The sequence below is a fragment of the Salvelinus namaycush genome, chromosome 31, assembly GCF_016432855.1.
Source record: "Salvelinus namaycush isolate Seneca chromosome 31, SaNama_1.0, whole genome shotgun sequence".
NCBI lineage: Eukaryota > Metazoa > Chordata > Actinopteri > Salmoniformes > Salmonidae > Salvelinus > Salvelinus namaycush.
The window spans coordinates 5,818,086-5,842,165 of record NC_052337.1 but is presented as its reverse complement, the minus strand read 5'-3'; the positions used below and the strand labels follow the sequence as shown (position 1 = coordinate 5,842,165).

Genomic DNA, 24,080 nt, shown 5'->3' with positions numbered 1-24,080 from the left:
TATATTATAACGTAACGTTATTTTAGACATTGTAGAACACTCATAGCAGGTGAACAGAGTGGGAGAGTGGGTGAAATGAATTGTGGGAAGAGTGGGAAAATCCAAATGGTTGTAAGTTGATTTAAGAGACCTTGGCAAAGGCTAGCAATTAGAAACATGATTCTTTTTCACCATCTGTCTTTGCTATCTATGTAGGCCTATGTCTTCCTCCGTAAGACAACATGTTGTATGAGAAGAAACACAGCGATGAGACTCTGCAGACTGATGATGTGGGGTGTTGACAACATCCTCTCTATCCAGGCCACACTGCGTTCCCTCACAGAGCAGCACAGCCACATCAACACAACATCCTCTCTATCCAGGCCACACTGCGTTCCCTCACAGAGCAGCACAGCCACATCAACACAACATCCTCTCTATCCAGGCCACACTGCGTTCCCTCACAGAGCAGCACAGCCACATCAGCACAACATGCTCTCTATCCAGGCCACACTGCGTTCCCTCACAGAGCAGCACAGCCACATCAACACAACATCCTCTCTATCCAGGCCACACTGCGTTCCCTCACAGAGCAGCACAGCCACACCACCACAACAGCCTCTCTATCCAGGCCACACTGCGTTCCCTCACAGAGCAGCACAGCCACATCACCACAACAGCCTCTCTATCCAGGCCACACTGCGTTCCCTCACAGAGCAGCACAGCCACATCACCACAACATGCTCTCTATCCAGGCCACACTGCGTTCCCTCACAGAGCAGCACAGCCACATCAGCACAACATGCTCTCTATCCAGGCCACACTGCGTTCCCTCACAGAGCAGCACAGCCACACCACCACAACAGCCTCTCTATCCAGGCCACACTGCGTTCCCTCACAGAGCAGCACAGCCACATCACCACAACAGCCTCTCTATCCAGGCAACACTGCGTTCCCTCACAGAGCAGCACAGCCACATCACCACAACAGCCTCTCTATCCAGGCCACACTGCGTTCCCTCACAGAGCAGCACAGCCACATCACCACAACAGCCTCTCTATCCAGGCCACACTGCGTTCCCTCACAGAGCAGCACAGCCACATCACCACAACAGCACAACATCTTCAATTATTTGTCAGAAAATAATGTTATGAGTTAGGAGGTTTTGACACATTTTGTCATATGCCTGTTTTATTTTTATCGTCTTAAATAGAAACACTGAACAACAAGCCCATAATGTTTCAACAAGTCAGCAGAAAATCAGCAACCATCTTGATATAGTACATTAATGACAATTTTTGTGAGAACATGGACATTTGTCTTCTGTCTCAATCTCAAATACAGCACCAACATTCCCTAAATAATTGAAGATTGTCCTGCTGTTGTGGTGATGTGGTTGTATTTGGGCTGTACTGCTGTGTGAGTGAAAGCAGTGTGGCCTGGATAAAGAGGATATTGTCTGCAGACAGACAGAGGCTCTGGGACTTTGTAGGCCATCAGTCTGACCTCTGACCTTAGGAAAGCTAAAACAGGAAACAACTATCCGGGCAGCTCTTAACAGTATCAGACGGGAAGCTAGAGCCACTGACAGTGGAGTGGACTCAAATGATAATGGCTCTGTGGCTCTCTGTCTGTCTCTCTGCAGTTGATAAAACACACCATTATCAGAACATCCCATGAGTTTCCATGTACTGTGGCTATATGAGTAGCTAGCTATGTTATGTAGTTATCTAAATAGCTATCCATAAACAGCTTCTGCTGCTGTTAGTCAAATCACTGTCACAGAGCCTCACTCAAAGAAAGTCTGAATTTAATGCCAAAACCTCTTTTTGAATGTGTAATTTGGTGGATTATTATTTATTTTTTTGGAAGGGGGGAATGACCTTTTTGGTAGCGTGTCTCTTGAATTAAAAACAATTGGTTGTTTCGCCAAAAAAAACATGGTCGCTTTCCACTGCTTCCTTTCCATGTTGGAAATTCCATCCCCTCGCTGCCCGCGGTCGCAGTCCCTGTATCCCTCACTGATAGATAAACATGCCTGAGGAAGAGCCCACACATGGAAACCAAATGAATAAATACATTTTTTCCCCTTTTTTCATGCTGATGCGAGGAGGAGAGGAGGCCAGCTTCCATGTTTAGGTAAGGGCAGGAAACAGCTTGGTGGAGAGATTTCATTGTTCCCCGTCAATGAAAGGATAAGTCTGAAGAGGAGTACTGTGATTTAATCTCTCGTTGTGCTCATGCAGGGCTGCAGGAGAGGTGTATTTCTGGATGGGTTCCCTTTTAGTGTCCCATTGTAAGTGGGGAGACTAAGGGGTAAATGGAATTGAAGGTACTATGCTGTAATGACTATATCGTGCATGAGACTGATAGGTATATACTTTGTTTGTTTGTGTGTGTGTGTGTGTGTGTGTGTGTGCGTGCGTGCGTGCGTGCGTGCGTGCGTGCGTGTGTGTGTGTGTGTGCATGCGTACGTGCGTGTGTGTGTGTGCGGGTTGATTGGTTCTTCTATTCTTGTGGAGATGTAAAATCCCCAAAAGTCCCCACAAGGATAGTAAAACAAGGAAAATTCTCCCTCGTGGGGATATTTCCCACGTGTGTGTTTGTGTGTGTGTGTGTGTGTGTGTGTGTGTGTGTGCATATCTCTGTGTGTATTTTGGTCTTTTTAGGTGTGTTTGGGGTTCTGAATTGCCCTTATCACTAGTAGTAACACACACACACACACACACACACACACACACACACACACACACACACACACACACACACACACACACACACACACACACACACACACACACACACACACACACACACACACACACACACACGGAGAGGAGGTGAATCATGGTAGGTGGAACAACTTTATACAGGTTCCGTCCCTAATGGCATCCTATTCCCTATGTAGCCCGTGTCAAATGTAGCGTCCTATGTAGGGAATAAGGAACACAGCCAGTCTATTGGAACAAGCCCCTCTTTTTGATAATGTAGCTCTGTTGTAAATGAAAGTGTAGAGACAGACTAACCAGTCTGTTTTGATAATGTAGCTCTGTTGTAAATCAAAGTGTAGAAGAGACAGACTAACCAGTCTGTTTTGATAATGTAGCTCTGTTGTAAATGAAAGTGTAGAAGAGACAGACTAACCAGTCTGTTTTGATAATGTAGCTCTGTTGTAAATGAAAGTGTAGAAGAGACAGACTAACCAGTCTGTTTTGATAATGTAGCTCTGTTGTAAATGAAAGTGTAGAAGAGACAGACTAACCAGTCTGTTTTGATAATGTAGCTCTGTTGTAAATGAAAGTGTAGAAGAGACAGACTAACCAGTCTGTTTTGATAATGTAGCTCTGTTGTAAATGAAAGTGTAGAAGAGACAGACTAACCAGTCTGTTTTGATAAGGTAGCTCTGTTGTAAATGAAAGTGTAGAGGAGACAGACTAACCAGTCTGTTTTGATAATGTAGCTCTGTTGTAAATGAAAGTGTAGAGGAGACAGACTAACCAGTCTGTTTTGATAAGGTAGCTCTGTTGTAAACCAAAGTGTAGAATTACCGTCGTAGCTCATCCGGCTCCTATCAGGTGAGCGCTGACGGGATAAAGAGGTTATTGCTATTGTTTGGAGCTGTGCTTTCTCTGAAGTCAGGATTTATACACTGTCTGTCTCCTAAATGGCGCCCTAACGCCTATATACGTAGTACACTACTGTTGTGCACTATATAGGGAATAGGGTGCCATTTGGGGCGAACACCAGGATTCAAACACTTTCTTTGCGGACTCAGAAACATGAATTATCTCGAACCCTTCAGAGTTTCCTGTGGTGTGGTGCATACTTTGTAGCTGTGTTATAATTGGAGATGGCGGCTATTTAAGCCACTTTATAGATGAAGAACCAGTATTTACTTTTTTGGGGGGGGGGGGGGGAATGTCACATGATTGTGAAGAAAAAAATGTACAAACAAAACACAGCCCTTTCATCAAGATTTTTTTTCTTCAAAGTATTATGTATTTCAACATTTCTTTGACTGTTCACAATTCCGTATTCTCAGCTCTGCACTTAAGACGTATAATGCCTTTCTAGCCTACTTGAGTCGTATAGATAGTAAATCAACCCCTGGGTTAAGAAAGCAAGTTGGCCTCCTTTTCTGTCTCTCGCTTGCTCTCCTTCTGTTCCCATTTCCCTCTGTCTCGAACACAAACAAAGATACAATGGTGGATTTGAAATGCTTTTGGTGGGAAAGACTGGACCTTTCAACTCTACATACTGGGAAGACGTGTATATGTTTCACTATCACAGTGGATTTGTTTACTACTGGCAAGAAAATACAAAAAGAGAGTGTTCAGAAATGAATATGTAGTCATGATTAAAAGATAACATTCTAAAATGCATTTTTTGTGAGGGGGAGAACTTTGACAAGTTAGTTCAGTGTACGTGCAGAACAGTAAAATATTTCAAATTCCAGCCTAATACAAATGGCCATTTTATACATATTCTAACATAAAACATTTCCAAGTAAAAATAAATAAATATATATATGTCTTTACAAAACAGAAATACATTTATAGCTCAACTGCACTTTATATTTTTTATATACAATTGCATGTCAATTCATTTCAAATCAAATATATTTTTATTTGTCACATACACCGAATACAAAACATTACTGTGAAATGCTTACTCACAAGCCCTTAACCAACAATGCAGTTTTTAAGAAAAATAAGAGTTAAGAAAAAGATTTACTAAATAAACTAAAGTAAAAAATAAAAGAGCAACAATAAAATAACAATAACGAGGCTATGTGCTCCTTGTTATAAACTGGGTGGTTCGAGCCCTGAATGCTGATTGGATGAAAGCCGGGGTATATCAGACCGTATACCACGGGTATGACAAAGCATGTATTTTTACTGCTCTAATTACATTGGTAACCAGTTTATAATAGCAATAAGGCACCTCGGGGGTTTGTGGTATATTGCCAATATACCACGGCTAAGGGCTGTGTCCTAGCACTCCGCATTGCGTCGTGCTAGGACACAGCCCTTAGCCATGGTATATTGACCACACCCCCTTGCTTAATTGTCTTAATTGTACTGAGTGTGATTTAGTGTTTTCATCTCATCTGCCGCTGTCACTTCTTAAGCAATGACAGGCAGAGCCATTTAACATGTGAGATGAAATGCGGGGGCTTGGAGAGGGTAAAAAAGCTAGTGTCCAATGACCTACAGAGGAGTCTTCCTGGAAGTGAAAGTGCCAGGGAGAGTAATGTGATCTGATATCTGAGTCTTCCCAACAGGGGTTCACGTTTGGAAATAGGCAAAGACAATTTAAAGACGCCTCAAACTGTCACGCCCTGACCTTAGAGATCCTTTTTATGTCTCTATTTTGGTTTGGTCAGGGCGTGAGTTGGGGTGGGCATTCTATGTCTGGTGTTCTATGTTTTCTTTTCTGTGTGGTTGGCCGGGTGTGGTTCTCAATCAGAGGCAACTGTCTATCGTTGTCTCTGATTGAGAACCATACTTAGGTAGCCTTTTTCCACTTGTGTGTTGTGGGTAGTTTTCTTTTTTGTGTTGTTGCACCAGACAGGAATGTTTCGTTTCGTTCACTCTCTTTGTTGTTTTTTGTTGTTTCAGTGTTCAGGTGATTTTATTAAATTACAATGAACACTTACTACGCTGCGTTTTGGCCCCCTTCTTTCCAGGACGATCGTTACAGAACTACCCACCACCAAAGGACCAAGCAGCGTGGTGGAATGGACTCCTGGACATGGGAGGAAATCTTGGACGGCAAGGGACCCTGGGCACAGGCGGGAGAGTATCGCCGTTCATAAAGAGGAGCGGCAGGCAGCTAAAGCGGAGCGGCGACTTTACGAGGAGTTGGCTCGAGGAAATGTGCACGAGAGGCAGCCCCAGAATTTATTTTGGGGGGTGCACACGAGGAGATTGGCGGAGTCAGGTAGGAGACCTGAGCCAACTCCCCGTCTTTACCGTGGCGAGCGTCGTACTGGTCAGGCACCGTGTTATGCGGTGGAGCGCACGGTGTCTCCAGTACGTGTTCTTAGCCCGGTGCGCTATATCCCAGCTCCTCGCATCGGCCGGGCTAGAGTGGGCATCGAGCCAGGACGGAGTGTGCCAGCCCTGCTCTCCAGGCCTCCAGTACGTCTCCTCGGCCCGGGTTATCCTGCGCCGGCTCTGCGCACTGTGTCTCCAGTGCGTCTGCACAGCCCAGTGCATCCTGTGCCTGCGCCCCGCACGTGCAGGGCCAAAGTCACCATCCAGCCAGGACGGGTTGTGCAGGCTCTTAGCTCGAGACCTCCAGTGCGCCTCCACGGCCCAGTGTATCCGGTGCCTCGGCCAAGGACAAGACCTCCTGCATGTCTCCCCAGCCTGGTGAGTCCTGTGCCTGTGCTAAGCCCTAACCCTCCTGCATGTCTCCCCAGCCTGGTGAGTCCTGTGCCTTCTCCCAAAGTCAGGCCTCCTGAGTGTCTCTCCACTCCAGTGGTGATCCATGGCACAAAGCCTCCAGTGATGATCCATGGCAAGAAGCCTCCAGTGATGATCCATGGCAAGAAGCCTCCAGTGATGATCCATGGCACGAAGCCTCCAGTGATGATCCATGGCACGAAGCCTCCAGTGATGATCCATGGCACGAAGCCTCCAGTGATGATCCATGGCACGAAGCCTCCAGTGATGATCCATGGCACGAAGCCTCCAGTGATGATCCATGGCACGAAGCCTCCAGTGATGATCCATGGCACGAAGCCTCCAGTGGTGAGATATGGCACGAAGCCTCCAGAGACGGCCTCCAGCCCGAAGCCTCCAGAGACGCTCTCCTGTCCGGAGCTGCCAGAGTCTCCCTCCTGTCCGGAGCTGCCAGAGTCTCCCTCCTGTCCGGAGCTGCCAGAGTCTCCCTCCTGTCCGGAGCTGCCAGAGTCGCCCTCCTGTCCGGAGCTGCCAGAGTCGCCCTCCTGTCCGGGGCCCACTGCAAGGGTCCCCAGTCCGGGATCAGTGGCAAGGGTCCCCGCTCCAGAGGCGCCACCTAAGTGGGCCAAGACTAAGGTGGAGCGGGGTCCACGTCCCGCGCCAGAGCCGCCACCGCGGATAGATGCCCACCCAGACCCTCGCCTATAGGTTTAGGTTTTGCGGCCGGAGTCCGCACCTTTGGGGGGGGGGGGGGGGGGGTACTGTCACGCCCTGACCTTAGAGATCCTTTTTATGTCTCTATTTTGGTTTGGTCAGGGCGTGAGTTGGGGTGGGCATTCTATGTCTGGTGTTCTATGTTTTCTTTTCTGTGTGTTTGGCCGGGTGTGGTTCTCAATTAGAGGCAGCTGTCTATCGTTGTCTCTGATTGAGAACCATATTTAGGTAGCCTTTTCCACCTGTGTGTTGTGGGTAGTTGTTTTCTGTTTTGTGTCTGCACCAGACAGGACTGTTTAATTTCGTTCACTCTCTTTGTTGTTTTTGTTGTTTCAGTGTTCAGTTTATTTATTAAATTACAACTTACCATGCTGCGTTTTGGCCCCCTTCTTTCCAGGACGAACGTTACACAAACACACGCAAAGACACGCAAAGACACATTAAAGACACACAAAGACACCTTAAAGACACACAAAGACGCCTTAAAGACACACAAAGACGCCTTAAAGACACACAAAGACACATTAAAGACAGGCAAACACATGCAAAGACACCTTAAAGACACACAAAGACACCTTAAAGACAGGCAAAGACACACAAAGACATGCAAAGGCACCTTAAATACAGGCAAACATACACAAAGACATGCAAAGACACCTTAAAGACAGGCAAAGACATGCAAAGACACACAAAGACACCTTAAAGACAAGCAAAGACACGCAAAGACAGGCAAAAACATTCAAAGACGCTCAAAGTGAAGTACAGCCATGGGTGTTTGTGTTGTCATAACGTGAGGATCATGTGACTAGGCTTACACATGGACAGACTGTGGACTGATCCGGATCTGGGTTCAAAATCGTTCATAAACTTTTGAGTGTTTGCTAGAGCCTACCTGATGGGTGGTGTTTGTACTTTTGGAACTCTTCTATTGGTTCCATTGTGCCAGGGAAGCTCAATCAAGAGCATCTAAAGTACTTAGAAGACATCGAAAACTATTTGAGCCCAGATGTGGCGGGCCCCTGTAGTGACTTGAGTGACTTGGGTGTCACAGGGATTTTGGACACAGCCTGACTTCCTGGATAGAACGGGCCCCTGTAGTGACTTGAGGGGTGGGGGGATGGGTCACAGGGATTTTGGACACAGCCAGACTTCCTGGATAGATAGAACGGGCCCCTGTGGCCACTTGAGATGTGGGGTGGGGGGGGGGGGGGTCCCAGGGATTTTGGACACAGCCAGACTTCCTGGATAGAACGGGCCCCTGCCCTCCAATCCAACACCAGACGGAGATCAGAGCGTTCCCAGCACCATTAACTTGATTACCAGATCATAATACTCCAGGCTTGGCATGGGATTTCATATTACAGGGACGACAAAAAATAGCCAATGAAATATGATCATTTGATCCCGTTAACATGCAGAGAGTACCCTGTCTCCATAGGGCTTAGTTTTAGCCTTGAAAAGGAGCGTGGCCGAGGGGGGCTTGGCAGAGAGGCAGGGACAGAGAGCCGAAGTGGCCGAGGGGGGCTCGGCAGAGAGAGAGGCAGGGACAGAGAGCCGAAGTGGCCGAGGGGGGCTCGGCAGAGAGAGAGGCAGGGACAGAGAGCCGAAGTGGCCGAGGTGGGCTCGGCAGAGAGAGAGGCAGGGACAGAGAGCCGAAGTGGCCGAGGGGGGCTCGGCAGAGAGAGAGGCAGGGACAGAGAGCCGAAGTGGCCGAGGGGGCTCGGCAGAGAGAGAGACAGGGACAGAAAGCCGAAGTGGCCGAGGGGGGCTCGGCAGAGAGAGAGGCAGGGACAGAGAGCCGAAGTGGCCGAGGGGGGCTCGGCAGAGAGAGAGGCAGGGACAGAGAGCCGAAGTGGCCGAGGGGGGCTCGGCAGAGAGAGAGGCAGGGACAGAGAGCCGAAGTGGCCGAGGGAGGCTCGGCAGAGAGAGAGGCAGGGACAGAGAGCCGAAGCTCTTGCCACACAGCAGGGGAGCCTTTTCACAGAAGATAACCTTTGATTACGGATGACATTTAGCAATTATACACACATGAAGTTGTGATAAATGTTTGTTTGATTTGTCACTGACACCGACACCGACACATAGACTAGTTGATGGGCTTCCCCCTCGAGGATTGACACAGCTAACCAGTGCCACTGTGTGAACAGACATTCTAGAGCTTTCCAAAGAGTTTCATATCAAGCTGCACAGCAGTGGAGTAGGATAGTGTAGGGGTGGAAATTACACATTCTTGAGGACATGAAACCTTGAGCTTCAGAATGCCTCTGTTTGAAGAACGTATGCACCTACCAGGCTCCAAAAGTGGTGGGTGGGGGGTTGGGGGGCTAGGGTCCCACAAACAAAAGCTATTCCCACACTCCCCACCCCAACTGAATCTGACAGATTCTGGGCCGGGGTCCCAAACCCGGTCGGACAGATGCCGCATCCACATGCAAGAGCTTAATACGCCCAGCGTGAGTTGTTCCTTGGGACAGAATAATTGGGATTTGGATTTTATGGGGAATCAGTGCATAGTTGAACATGACCAGAAAGCATTCATCAAGAGGCCATCACGCAAATTGAGTGCATTTGACACACAGAGGTTAAAGACATTTGTGTGGTTGTCAGGCCAGCGCACTGGTGTGAAATCAATGCCAAATCACATGGAATGAGTGGCATGTCTTTAGGGAAAAGCCGTTGCTAAACACAATGAAAATGGTGAAACATTTTTTGGGACATTGGCATGGGTTTGGTGTTTCTCAGAGAAGGGCGCCGACGGGGTGTCGGCTGTTGAACTTCAATTACTTTCTGAACCCAAAATAAACCTCAATGTGAGGCTTGTCACCAGAGAAAGGAGGAGAAATGTATCGTAAAGCTATAAGGAATTTTCTGATGATGTACAATGCGTGACACAGGGTCTGCAAAATGTATATAGCTACTGCGCTAATAGCATTTTCCCACCAAAAACCAATGTACACCAAAGTAGCTGCAGCATTCTTTACATTTCAGGCTGGGAGTAGACCTACATTTATTTTCATTGGTTTTTGGCTAGAAAATACCAATATTTAGAGTTGGTGACAGCTTAGATAAACAAAATCAAAGTGTGGAGATCGCAATCTCTATTTTTCCATAGACTGTGTTCAAGCTAAGGAAATATTCAAAATGTATTTTGTAATTTGGGTGAACTATCCCTTTAAATAAATTATTATCTGCATTGAATTTTGATTGGTCTAAATTCGTTCAGTCATACTGTGTGTAGTGTAAACACAAATGTCACTTGACAGTTGTGCAATTGACCTTTTATGAACATGTTCCTAAACCTTAATGGTTGATGGTATATTTGTCACAGGAAACAAACCTGACAAAGGAATGTGGAGAATGCAGGATCTCAAACAGTCCCACAAGCCTTCCAACTATGTGCCAGCTATGTGGTAGGAGTGGGGTTTTGCCCCACCTCAGGACAATGTGGTTGCGTTCATTAGTCACCAAATGGAAGAAAGTGGACTAAAACAGGCAAGAACTGCCTGGATCTGCAGTTTGTTTTCCACTGCAAATCCAATTTCATCAAATCTCACTAGTCACATGCGCCGAATACAACAGGTGTAGACCTTAAAGTGAAATGCTTACTTACAAGCCATTAACTAACAATGCAGTTTTTAGAAAAATAAGTGTAAAGTAAAAAATAATCATTAATTAAAGAGGAGCAGTAAAATAACAGTAGCGAGGCTATATACAGGGGGTACCGGTACAGAGTCAATGTGGAGGCTATATACAGGGGGTACCGATACAGAGTCAATGTGGAGGCTATATACAGGGGGTACCGGTACAGAGTCAATGTGGAGGCTATATACAGGGGGTACCGGTACAGAGTCAATGTGGAGGCTATATACAGGGGGTACCGATACAGAGTCAATGTGGAGGCTATATACAGGGGGTACCGGTACAGAGTCAATGTGGAGGCTATATACAGGGGGTACCGGTACAGAGTCAATGTGGAGGCTATATACAGGGGGTACCGGTACAGAGTCAATGTGAAGGCTATATACAGGGGGTACCGGTACAGAGTCAATGTGGAGGCTTTTTACAGGGGGTACCGGTACAGAGTCAATGTGGAGGCTATATACAGGGGGTACCGATACAGAGTCAATGTCGAGGCTATATACAGGGGGTACCGGTACAGAGTCAATGTGGAGGCTATATACAGGGGGTTCCGGTACAGAGTCAATGTGTGGGGGCACCGGTTAGTGGAGGTAATTGAGGTAATATGTACATGTATGTAGAGTTAAAGTGACTAAATAATAAACAGAGTAGCAGCAGCGTAAAAGAGGTGCCTGGGTAGCCCTTTTGATTAGCTGTTCAGGAGTATTATGGCTTGGGGATAGAAGCTGTTAAGAAGCCTTTTGGACCTAGACTTGGCGCTCCGGTACCGCTTGCCATGCGGTAGTAGAGATAACAGTCTATGACTAGGGTGGCTGGAGTCTTTGACAATTTTTAGGGCCTTCCTCTGACACCGCCTGGTATAGAGGTCCTGGATGGCAGGAAGCTTAGCCCCAGTGAAGTACTGGGCCATACGCATTACTTTCTGTAGTGCCTTGCAGTCGGAGGCCGAGCAGTTGCCATTCTAGGCAGTGATGCAACCAGTCAGGATGCTCTCGATGGTGCAGCTGTAGAACTTTTTGAGGATCTGACGACCCATGACAAATCTTTACAGTCTCCTGAGGGGGAATAGGTTTTGTCGTGCTCTCTTCACAACTGTCTTAGTCTGTTTGGACCATGATAGTGTGGTGGTGATGTGGACAACAAGGAACTTGAAGCTCTCAACCTGCTCCACTACAGCCCCGGCGATGAGAATGGAGGCGTGCTCGGTCCTCCTTTTCCTGTAGTCCATAATTGTCTCCTTTGTCTTGATCATGTTGAGGGATAGGTTGTTATCCTGGCACCACCCGGCCAGGTCTCTGACCTCCTCCCTATAGGCTGTCTCATCGTTGTCGGTGATCAGGCCTACCACTGCTGTGTCGTCTGCAAACTTAATGATGGTGTTGGAGTCGTGCCTGGCCATGCAGTCATGGGTGAACAGGGAGTACAGGAGGGGACTGAGCATGCACCCCTGAGGGGCCCTGTGTTGAGGATCAGGGTAGCAGATGTATTGTTACCTACTCTCACCACCTGGGGGTGGCCAATCGGGAAGTCCAGTATCCTGTGACAGAGGTAGGTGTTTAGTCCCAGGGTCCTTAGCTTAGTGATGAGCTTTGAGGGCACTATGGTGTTGAATGCTGACCTGTAGTCAATGAATAGCATTTTCACATAGGTGTTCCTTTTGTCCAGGGGTGAAAGGGCAGTGTGGAGTGCAATAGAGATTGCATCATCTGTGGATCTATTGGGGTGGTATGCAAATTGGAGTGGGTCTAGGGTTTCTGGGATAATGGTGTTGATGTGAGCCATGACCAGCCTTTCAAAGCACTTCATGGCTACAGCATGAGTGCTACGGGTCGGTAGTCATTTAGGCAGGTTACCTTAGTGTTCTTGGGCACAGGGACTATGGTGGTCTGCTTGAAACATGTTGGTATTACAGACTCAATCAGGGACATGTTGAGAATGTCAGTGAAGACACCTGCCAGTTGGTCAGCGCATGCTCGGAGTACACGTCCTGGTAATCCGTCTGGCCCTGCGGCCTTGTGAATGTTGACCTGTTTAAAGGTCTTACTCACATCGGCTACGGAGAGCGTGATCACATAGTCGTCCGGAACAGCTGATGCTCTCATGCATGCTTCAGTGTTGCTTGCCTCGAAGTTAGCATAGAAGTAATTTAGCTCGTCTGGTAGGCTCGTGTCACTAGGCAGCTCGTGGCTTTGCTTCCCTTTGTCATCTGTAATAGTTTGCAAGCCCTGCCACATCCGACGAGCGTCGGAGCCGGTGTAGAACGATTCAGTCTTAGTCCTGTATGGACGCTTTGCCTGTTTGGTGGTTCGTCGGAGGGCAGAGCGGGATTTCTTATAAGCGTCCGGGTTAGAGTCCCGCTCCTTGAAACGGCAGCTGTACCCTTTAGCTCAGTGTGGATGTTACCTGTAATCCATGGCTTCTGGTTGGGGTATGTACGTACGGTTACTGTGGGGACGACATAGTCGATGCACTTATTGATGAAGCCAGTGACTGATGTGGTGTACTCCTCAATGCCATCGGAAGTATCCCGGAACATATTCCAGTCTGTGTTAGCAAAACAGTCCTGTAGCTTAGCATCTGCTTCATCTGACCACTACTTCAACTGACCACTTTTGCTTGTAAGCAGGAATCAGGAGGATATAATTAGGATCAGATTTGCCAAATGGAGGGCGAGGGAGAGCTTTGTACGCGTCTCTGTGTGTGGAGTAAATGTGGTCTAGAGGTTTTATCCTCTGGTTGCACATTTAACATGCTGGTAGAAATGAGGTAAAACGGATTTAAGTTTCCCCGCATGTCCCCAGCCACTAGGAGCACAGCCTCTGGATGGGTGTTTTCCTGTTTGCTTATGGCCTTATATAGCTCATTGACTGCGGTCTTAGTGCCAGCATCGGTTTGTGTTGGTAAATAGACAGCTACGAAAAATATAGACAAAAACTATCTTGATAAATAGTGTGGTCTACAGCTTATCATGAGATACCTCAGGCGAGCAAAACCTTGAGACTTCCTTAATATTAGATTTCGTGCACCAGCTGTTGTTTACAAATATACACACACCACTACCCCTTGTCTTACCGGAGGCGGCTGTTCTATCTTGCCGATGCAGCGTAAAACCCGCCAGCTGTATGTTATCCATGTGTTGAAGCATAAGATATTACAGTTTATATTGTCCCGTTGGTAAGATATTCGTGATCGCAACATGTCTATTTTCTTATCCAATGATTGTACGTTGGCTAATAGGACTGATGGTCGAGGCAGTCGGATCCTTACAACGCACCCCGACCTACCTATGTCTCCGTCTCTTTCTCATTCGAATGACGGGGATTTGGGCCTTGTCGGATGTCTGAAGTAAATCCTTCGAGTCCGACTCGTTAAAGAAAAATTATTTGTCCAGTATGAGGTGAGTAATCGCTGTCCTGATTTCCAGAAGCTCTTTTTGGTCATAAGTTACAAATAACGCGAAAAAACACACACAATTGCACAATTGGTTGGGAGCCTGTAAAACAGCAGCCATCTCCTCCGGCGCCATCCATTTTCTGTTGCCCTAATGAACTTGACCGTCTTGTTTGCGCTTGGAAACCTTTGGCTTGACTACACCCCAAAGTATTTGGTCCCAGATTGAAGCAGCAACCGTGGGACTGAAGAAGATACCGTATGTGTGGTTGGTGATATGGTGTGTACTAATAGACAAAACCTGTTGCATTTGTACCTTTTGTGAACCACTGGTTGATGAAGAATGACAGTGAGGGTGACCACGGTCGCTGTGGCCCAGTCTTTTTTTAATACAAGTCATTTGTCGCTAAAGTATGCCAAGTCAGTGTTTAATCTGGTTCTACGCTAACTGAACCAACATTGTACCTGTAGCTTGGTCCTTATCCAGTAGGATGAAAACGTTTTGAAGCGGGAGGCTACTATCAACTTGTCCAAAAAGAAAAAAAACACAGATTTCTGCTTTATGCTGTGTGTTGAGTGAGTTGTTGCATTCCAAGGCCCGGTTTCCCAAAAGTAACTTAAGGCCACGTTCATTTTAGAGCCATATCGGATCCTATGGTTCTAATGACGAATTTACCCTTAAACTGCTTTTGAGAAACCGGGCCCTGGACATTTGTAAAACCTGTGAAATGTCTCACAATTACCTTTCTCACTACAGTTGGGTATTAATCCCACTCTTGAGTTTGTACTTCAGACTAGAAAAGCCTTTGTCATTTGAGAGTTGTTGTTAGTAATTGGCTGAGGGTACAGTTTTACAGTTATTTTTTAAATCGCATCTGACAATATAATGGTAAACATCAAAATTCCATCTACAGAAAAGTTAGCGGTCATACGCACATCCTTAATTAGGTGCTGGTGAAAAATAGGGTTAGGGTTGTAGAGAATCGAAGGACCATGAATGTAATAAGAGACCTTAGGTGCTGGCTAAAGGCTGGTAGCAACCACTACAGAGAATGTCTGGTCAGAAGAAGGATGAGGCGGTTGTCCAGATTAGGGGGAGTTTAATGGAAGAAGATGTCCACATTCACACATCACACACACATCTGACCACTCACGGTTCAGATAACTGAGAGTCATGCCTAGTGAGAACTGACATTAACTATGTGGTTCTGAAAGGAAAGAGGAGAAAGAAAACTTAGGCTATAGCACTGCTATATTATGAATGACATGGCTGTATAAGCTAGTGTAACAGTTTAACTTTACGGCGTCCCCTCGCCCCGACCCGGGCGCGAACCAGGGACCCTCTGCACACATCAACAACGGTCGCCCACGAAGCATCGTTACCCATCGCTCCACAAAGGCCGCGGCCTTGCAGAGCAAGGGGAACCACTACTTCTAGGTTTCAGAGCAAGTGACGTAACCGACTGAAAGGCTGCTAGCGCGCACCACCGCTAACTAGCTAGCCATTTCACATCCGTTACACTAGCACAGGTAAGTATATAACAGCAAGGGCTATACACAACAGCAGGTATAAGGCCTAGTCACATGGTATCATGTTTCAGGTAAGACCCAAATGCAGACTGTGTTGAAGTAACAATGCGTATTACAGCAACAGGGGCAGGCAAATGACAGGTCAAGTCAGACAGAGGTTGGTAATCCAGAGTAGTGGGGCAAAGGTACAGGACGGCAGGCAGGCTCAGGGTCAGGGCGGGCAGGAAAGGTCAAAACTGAGAAAAACAGGAAGAATCAATAGACAGGAACAGAGGGAAAAGCGCTGGTAGGCTTGACAAAACAAAACCAACTGGCAACAGACAAACAGAGAACACAGATATAAGTACCCAGGGGATAATGGAGAAAATGGGCGACAGCTGGAGGGGGGTGGAGACAAGCACAAGGACAGGCGAAACAGATCAGGGCGTGACACATGGCAATAGACTGGCAAACACCCTACTGGACTTCTAAACCTGAAACTCAGGCAAATGTGCTCAAATAAACATTACAGTAATGTTAAAATGTATACATAATATAATTACAATGAGCATGAGTGATAGCACCATAAATGAGCAATGCTTAGAAATGGCTAATCGCTAACAGTCATGCTAAAATGCTAATGCATTCCAATGCAAAATGCTAACGGTACTGCTAACGCTAGTGGGAGCGTGAGCTAGCTAACAAGCTCAACACATGGTAATTGTACACAATAAACCACAAAACTTAGCTCCACATAACATGACACAGATCTCAAGGCACTTACGTTTAGATGCACGCACAATTAAACATGAGACATACAGGGATTCAGTCCACAGGAGGAAAAGTTCAGCAGGAGGGAAAACTGTGGAAGTGCTCATCAGGATGGGGAAAGCATGTTTCTGACCACACAGCGTGCTTTGAAATCAACAACAAAGGGCAGCAAGGGTAGACAGTCACTGAGAGGAATGACGTAAATACTTGTGGTCATTCAGAGAGGAAGAAATGTAGACCAGAAGGCCTGTCTTTTGGTTTACCTGGCCGCCCCGTCACAAAAGGTGCTTGAGGTCACCAGACCAGGGCGAATGATACTGTGGAGGCCAGTGCAGGCTGTGAAGCAGCGCTGGAAGAGGGGAGCCAACAAGATGCGGTGGTGGATCCGGTGACGGCTGCCCCCTCTGCCAAGGAACAGGCAACAGGAGTACCTCAATGGTGAAGGGTTATAAGACCCCCAGGGGAGGAGCAGGAGTCCTATTGACCCCTGGCAAGGTGTCAGCTGAAGACACCAGGACTGGAGACTGCAGGGCCACAGCGGCAGATATAATTACAGTGACCTAAACATCGATATTACAAAATTCATTATTATGTTTCTCATAAACATATAAGTTAAATTGTCATGTTTATTTAGTATGTTCACAGTATAAAGTTCTTAAGAAGTTGAAGCACCTATTGAATAAATTAAAATAAAGGTAAATGAACACAAATGCATCAAGGTAACCTGCCTAAATGAATATCGCCCCGTAGCACTCACATCATTAATTTTAAGGAATTAACATGGTCCACACACACCCACACAGTTGCGAAAAGGGCACGACAACGCCTAGACTGTTCTCTCTGCTACTGCACAGCAAGCGGTACCAGTGCACCAGGTCTGGAACCAACAGGACCCTGAAAAGATACCCCACAAGCCATAAGACTGCTACCGCTTACACATAGACTGGTACCCACACACTCATACTGACACCACACACACACACACACACACACACACACACACACACACACACACACACACACACACACACACACACACACACACACACACACACACACACACACACTTTCACACTCACCACATACGCTGCTGCTACAGCTCAGTCTATTGTCTATCCTGTTACTGTCACGCCCTGGCTATAGAGAGGTTTTTTATTCTCTATTTTGGTTAGGCCAGGGTGTGACTAGGGTGGGCAGTCTATGTTATTTTTTCTATGTTGTTGGTTTTCTATGTGTTTGGCCTGGTGTGGTTCCCAATCAGAGGCAGCTGTCTATCGTGGTCTCTGATTGGGAGCCATACTTAGGTAGCCTGTGTTGTGGGTGATTCATTTCTGTTTAGTGTGTGTTGCACCTGACGGAGCTGTTTCGGTTGTCACTTGTTGTTTTTGCTTTTTAGTGTTCAGTTTCTATTAAACATGACGAACACTTACCACGCTGCGTTTTGGTCTTCACCTTCTTCCGACGACAGCTGTTACAGTTGCCTAGTCAGTTTACCCCTACCTATATGTACATAGCTACCTCAATGACCTCGTACCCCTGCACATCGACACAGTACTGGTACTCCCTGTATATAGCCATGTTATTTTTACTCGTTATTGTTATTCATTATTTACTGTGTATTTATTCCTCATGTCACTATTTATATTGTATATGTTTTCTATTTAACTCTGCATTGCTGGAAAAGGGCCCGTAAGTAAGCATTTCATTGTTAGTCTACACCTGTTGTTTACAAAGCATGTGACAAATAACATTTCATTTGATTCTACCCTGTCAATGATCAAACGATGACACCTTTGTAAGCCTCAATGACCAAAGCAACCCTGGTATAAATTACCATGAGTGAGGAGGTGTGTGGGCATGTTTCATGTGTTCAGGCCCACGTGAGCAGGACGTGTAGAAGCTACAGGAAGTCTGAGTGGCTATGAATAGCGCTTGGTGATGGATTGAATCCACATTGACAGGAAATTGTTTTCTCCCCAGGGCTCAAAGATCCACTCTGCTCTCTGTTTTTTAGAAAGAAAATACCCTGCTTGCCCAACTACCGGTTTCTGGGAAAACAAACTTTTTTGCTGAGTTTGCACGCTCAAAATCACAGTCTGAAACGGTCCATGTTCAAGAGTTTCTGATTGTTATATCAAGATAGCTCGGCATTGACTTTCATGTTTGTGAAATCCCTGAATATCATGCACTATAGGTCATAATAGCACATACTATTCATACATAAAAGCATTTGGTGTAATCTACATGTAATGTACTTTGAATCAAGAAGAACAATCCCTTTATATCAAGAGGAAAACCATATCAATGGTTTCATTTGAGGGCTGATATTTTCAACAATGTACATGACATGAATACAGTGAAGGGGAAAAGTACTGTATTTCCAAATAAGAATATACTTCACATGATGTGGGTTTGTGTTGAAGCCTTCAAGCCCAATATTTATTTGCTGTTAGGACCTTAAACTCAATTGTGCGATTACATAACTTGAATAACAAAAGATAGATTCAGGGGGACATGCAATTTGCAGGTTCACAAAGCTGACACTCTGCCCAGACCAACGGTTGCCCTAGAAAAAGAGGAACACACTGAACTGGTTGGTCATGGCCAGAGACCTCCCTGGTGCTTTGGGACAATCTCTGCAGTTTATACTGATAAGTAAATATCAGAACAGAACAGAAATAATTATATTACTAGTTATAAGTTCTGTTTGTTTTGTTCATTTATGTAGGCCTAAGGCTAAACCATATAACAACAATCTTTATTCAAAGTATTTATGTGTTCAATGTAGACCTATGTTTGTTTTACTCAGTCATTTATGAAACTTCCAGTTAGTAGGCCAAATTTCGCATCAGTTTACAACCTTTACAAGCACGTGTTCATTATTAAGTGTTTCTTGTTTTTTATTGGTTGAGATTATTGGTGGCTAATAGACAGGTGTTTTTACTGCGCTAAATAGCTCATTTTAAATAGAGCTGTGTTGTTTACACAGGCAGCACAATTCTGATATTTTGCCTAATTATTGGCAAAAGAGCAGATCTGATTAGTGAAAAGACCAATTAGTGCAAAAACGCTCACAATTGAGTTGCCTGTGTAAATGCAGCATTTTTGTGCCAGTTTTGTGTTCTGTTTCATGTATTTTAACCTGAGTGTTCCCTGGGTGTGTTTTCAGCTACCAATGGTTTGTAGTTATGTATGGTTTAACTTTCTCTGCATTATATCTAAAATAAAACAAAGAACTTTATTCTGATTCATAATTTTAAGCGTTTTGATGTGGTATCACATGCTGCCTGTAACAGGAGTCACGTATCATTTATTGTCGATCTTATTTTGAGAGATTTGGACCTTGCGTAAAGTTGCGCAAAATACGCCAACTGAAGCGCATTTTACGGTCGAATGTAAACACCACGGTTCTCTCGCTCCTCCCTCCCGACCATCCCCCAATGCCCTCCACTCCCTCTTCATAGAACCTAATAAGTGATAAACTCCGTGACTGAAAATGGCGACGGCGGGGAGCCGGACCTCGTCGTCAGGAATATATGAGTCGAATAACAGCACAAACGTTGAAAGCGGTCTTCAAGGAAATTCAAGCACCCCTAGTCTTTCAAGCAGTCACGGTAAGGCGAAGAGTAGTACCGGGGAAAACTCACAATGGAGACGTAAAGATCTACGCAAAGTCCGAAGTGTGGATCTGGATAAACCTGAGTCGCTGCTCCTGTCTCCTGAGACTGGGACGGCTCCGATATCAGCGCAGCTTCACTTCTTGTCCATTTCCTCGCCTGGTGCGGTCCAGGCTACTTTATTACAGAAAACACCCCACATTCAGCAGAGCAACTCACTAACTGATCACCCTCTCTCGGATAAAACGACTAATAGCTTGTCTACAGCCGCTCAGGAATTGTTGAAAACTTCTTTCAAAAACAGCAGCGACCATCTCAGTCCGGATAATGGTGCAACCGTAACTTCAATAGAAGTTAATACTACACAAAATAGGTAAGCTGTACATACAAGATTGACTCTCAGTGCATGGATTGTTTGATAATCGTTATACTTTTTATCTTGTTGGTTGGATTCTGTCAGTTGCAGACATAGCTAGTTACTTTGTTGCACAGTTATATATTAATTTGTGAGATTTCCTCGTCTTGGCGCACGTTTCTATCAGTTTTTGAGACTTGCAATAGCGATTTATGAAATGCAAGTGCGTGTTTACTGTAAGCATTGTTTTTATTGGTTTATAAATAATTAATAATGGTTATGGGTCTTATGTAGGCTTTTTCAAAAGCATAGGTCAAAATTTCAAAGACCAGAGAATTCAAGGTCGGTAATTCTCCAACTTGTAACACATTTTATTTGTCACATGCTCTGAATACAACAGGTGTAGTAGACCTTACCGTGAAATGCTTACTTACAAACCCTCATGTAGAAGGACCATTTGTGTAGGCTATGTGTAATTTGGAAGTAGAGGCAAAAGTGTCTATTTACAGATGTGCCACGGTCAGCAGCACTAGGTTGCACTACCAAGAGGTTTTCTGAGAGTAAGACATTTAAATGTCATCACGTTACACATAGAAAAACATATGTGAAAAGCAGCTAATATTTTAACGGAATTGTTTTTATTATTAAAAAGTTCATGGTGAAATAAATTCTGTGTAACCTCAGATTTACAGTAGGTAAAGTGCTTCAAGCAGGTATCCCAATTCTGCTGTTTTTCCATTTATAGAACATCCTTTGTTATGCACTGTTTTACAATTCAAATTAATTGGTTGTCCTGTGTACTGTGATCACACACAGTTCTGTAATGGTTGCTATTAAAAATTAGCCAACTTCTATATATTTCCTCTTGTGAGTAGTGTTTAACAATCAACATCTTTGTGTCCATTATTTTTATTTAACCTCTATTTAACTAGGCAAGTCAGTTAAGAACAAATTATTATTTACAATGACGGCCTACCGGGAAACAGTGGGTTAACTGCCTTGTTCAGGGGCAGAACGACATATTTTTACCTTGTCAGCTCAGGGATTTGATCCACCAACCTTTCGGTTACTGGCCCAATGCTCTAACCGCTAGGCTACCTGGTTCAAGGTGGGGTGGGTATTCTCCTAAACTAACATGGAATTGTTTTAAGATGGTCATACCATGGATCATTTAGCTATTTGATTGATAATTTTAGGACCCCTGTAAGTATCAAACAAAATATTTAAAATGCTTTTGATCAAATATTTAATTTGGCCTTTACTGCTATAGCCCATAGAAACGCATTGAATAACACATTCATCAATGGCAAAACAGACACAAGGTTTTGAAGTGTCTGTCCTATGTCTAGGAGATATAAGAAATCTCAACAAAAATGTTTGTTTTTTGGACACATTTAACCACCATCGTGTTCGTGAGAGTCTTCCCTTTCCATAGTGGAGTCATATTAGTTTATAGCCCAAACGGTTCGGACGCTACAGACAGAAGTTGGCACATTGGCGGTACCGACTTCAAACGGGTTGTGGGGGTTGTAGAGCAGAACGGAGAACACCATCGTGGTGGTCATAGTTAGTAGGCCAAACCATTCAGATGTTAGACATTTTTGTGAGAACAATTTTGGTGATGTCCCCTGGTTTGACAAACAGCACTGTTAAAACTAGCAGATTTTAATGGGGATTTTTGTATTATGTTAAATAGATTGCTGCACGGGTGCGTCAATAGACTCTTAAGGATTAATGATTGACAGGTGTATTGACAGGCAGCCCAATTCTGATATTTTCAGAGCTGAACTGATTGGTCAAAAGACCTATTAGTGAAAAAAATTAAAATATCAGACTTGGGCTTCCTTTCTCAACACAGCCATATAGCGCAAAGATCAGCCCGGGATGAATGACAGCTTTTTAGAAAGGAAAGATTGTGAGATGAGAATTTGTTGCAACATGAGACATTGGCTTTTGGAACGGTACAGATAATGAAAGATGAATAGGACGTTGAAAGCTAAAGAAATGGATGGAAAGAGAGCTGGATTCCATTGTGGTGTTTCTTGTCTGGGATAATGGGCTAAGGCAAACCATCAGTATCCCCTCACCGCACAAAGGTAAAATTCCAACAAACTGAACTCCACTGTTGGACCTCAGAGGCCCGAGCCCTTTTCTGCACACAGTAGTTTCTCGGTTGAACTTTAGTCCTCTCTCTACTGATCCTTGGGCCAATGAAATATAGAGACAATAATGAATGTTAAGTATATATTATACCCTTTTTCATTTAGTAGAGCAAGACATCACAAGCCAAACCCATAATTGGCATATTTTATTTAGTGAGGCATCATCATTGTGTCAATGGCTTGCAGGGACTTGCATTACAGAAAGCATACAATTAAACACAATCCCATGTCAGATATTTTATTACACTTAAAAACTGATGAATGCTGAAGAAGTTGAGTGAAATATCTTAGTCATGAGTTTGTCAGAGTTTACATAGATATGCACTACATGACCAAAAGTGTGTGGACATCTGCTCATCGAACATCTCATTACAAAATCATGGGCATTAATATGGAGTTGGTTCCCCTTTGCTGCTATAACAGCCTCCACTCTTCTGGGAAGGCTTTCCGCTAGTTGTTGGAACATTGCTGCGGGGACTTTCTTCCTTCCATTCAGCTACAACAGCATTAGCGAGGTCGGGCACTGATGTTGGGCGTTTAGGCCTGGCTCGCAGTCGCCGCTCCAATTCATCCCAAAGGTGTTCGATGGGCTCTGTGCAGGCCAGTCAAGTTCTTCCACACCGATCTCGACAAACCATTTCTGTATGGACCTCGCTTTGTGCACCGGGGCATTGTCATGCTGAAACAGGAAAGGGAGTTCCCCAAACTGTTGCCACAAAGTTGGAAGCACAGAATTGTCTAGAATGTCATTGTATGCTGTAGCGTTCAGATTTCCCTCCACTGGAACTAAGGGGCCTAGCCCGAACCATGAAAAACAGCCCCAGACCAATATTCCTTCTCCACCAAGCTTTACACTTGGCACAATGCATTGCGGCAAGTAGCATTCTCTTGGCATCCGCCAAACCCAGATTAGTCTGTCGAACTCGGCAATGGAAACCAATTTCATGAAGCTCCTGACGAACAGTTCTTGTGCTGACGTTGCTTCCAGAGGCAGTTTGAAACTCGGTAGTGAGTGTTGCAACTGAGGACAGACGATTTTTCGGCGGTTCTGTGAGCTTGTGTGGCCTACTGCTTCGCGGCTGAGCCGTTGTTGCTCCTAGACGTTTCCACTTCACAATAACAGCGCTCACAGTTGACCAGGGCAGAAATTTGACTAACTGACTTGCTGGAAAAGTGCCATCCTATGACGGTGCCACATTTGAAAGTCACTGAGCTCTTCAGTAAGGCCATTCTACTGCCAATGTTTGTCTATAGAGATTGCATAGATGTGTGCTCGATTTTTATACAGCAACGGGTGTGGCGGAAATGGCTGAATCCACTAATTTGAAGGGGTGTCCACATACTTTTGTGTATATAGTGTAGTTTCAATATTAGCCATAATTAGGCTAATGCTCTGGCAAATGCCTTTAGGCTTCCACATCCTATTGAAATGCTCTAGCTGGACACATTGTGCTTTCAAGGAAGGCTGGTTTGTTGTACTCCACCCCAGCACTCACATATTGTAGAAGCCACATCGTGATTTTGAGTCGGATAA

General features: G+C 45.2%; 1 protein-coding gene across 2 annotated transcripts in view; it reads left to right on the top strand.

Annotated features, from left to right (window-relative positions):
• Window positions 1-19,895: 19,895 nt before the first annotated feature.
• Window positions 19,896-24,080, top strand: part of map3k1 (mitogen-activated protein kinase kinase kinase 1, E3 ubiquitin protein ligase) — a 59,401-nt gene continuing 55,216 nt past the window's right edge. For both annotated transcript variants that reach the window (XM_038971220.1, XM_038971219.1), the window contains exon 1: window positions 19,896-20,402. In XM_038971220.1, coding sequence (XP_038827148.1) covers window positions 19,909-20,402 — 494 coding nt within the window. In that variant the 5' untranslated portion in view covers window positions 19,896-19,908. The remainder of the gene's footprint in view (window positions 20,403-24,080) is intronic.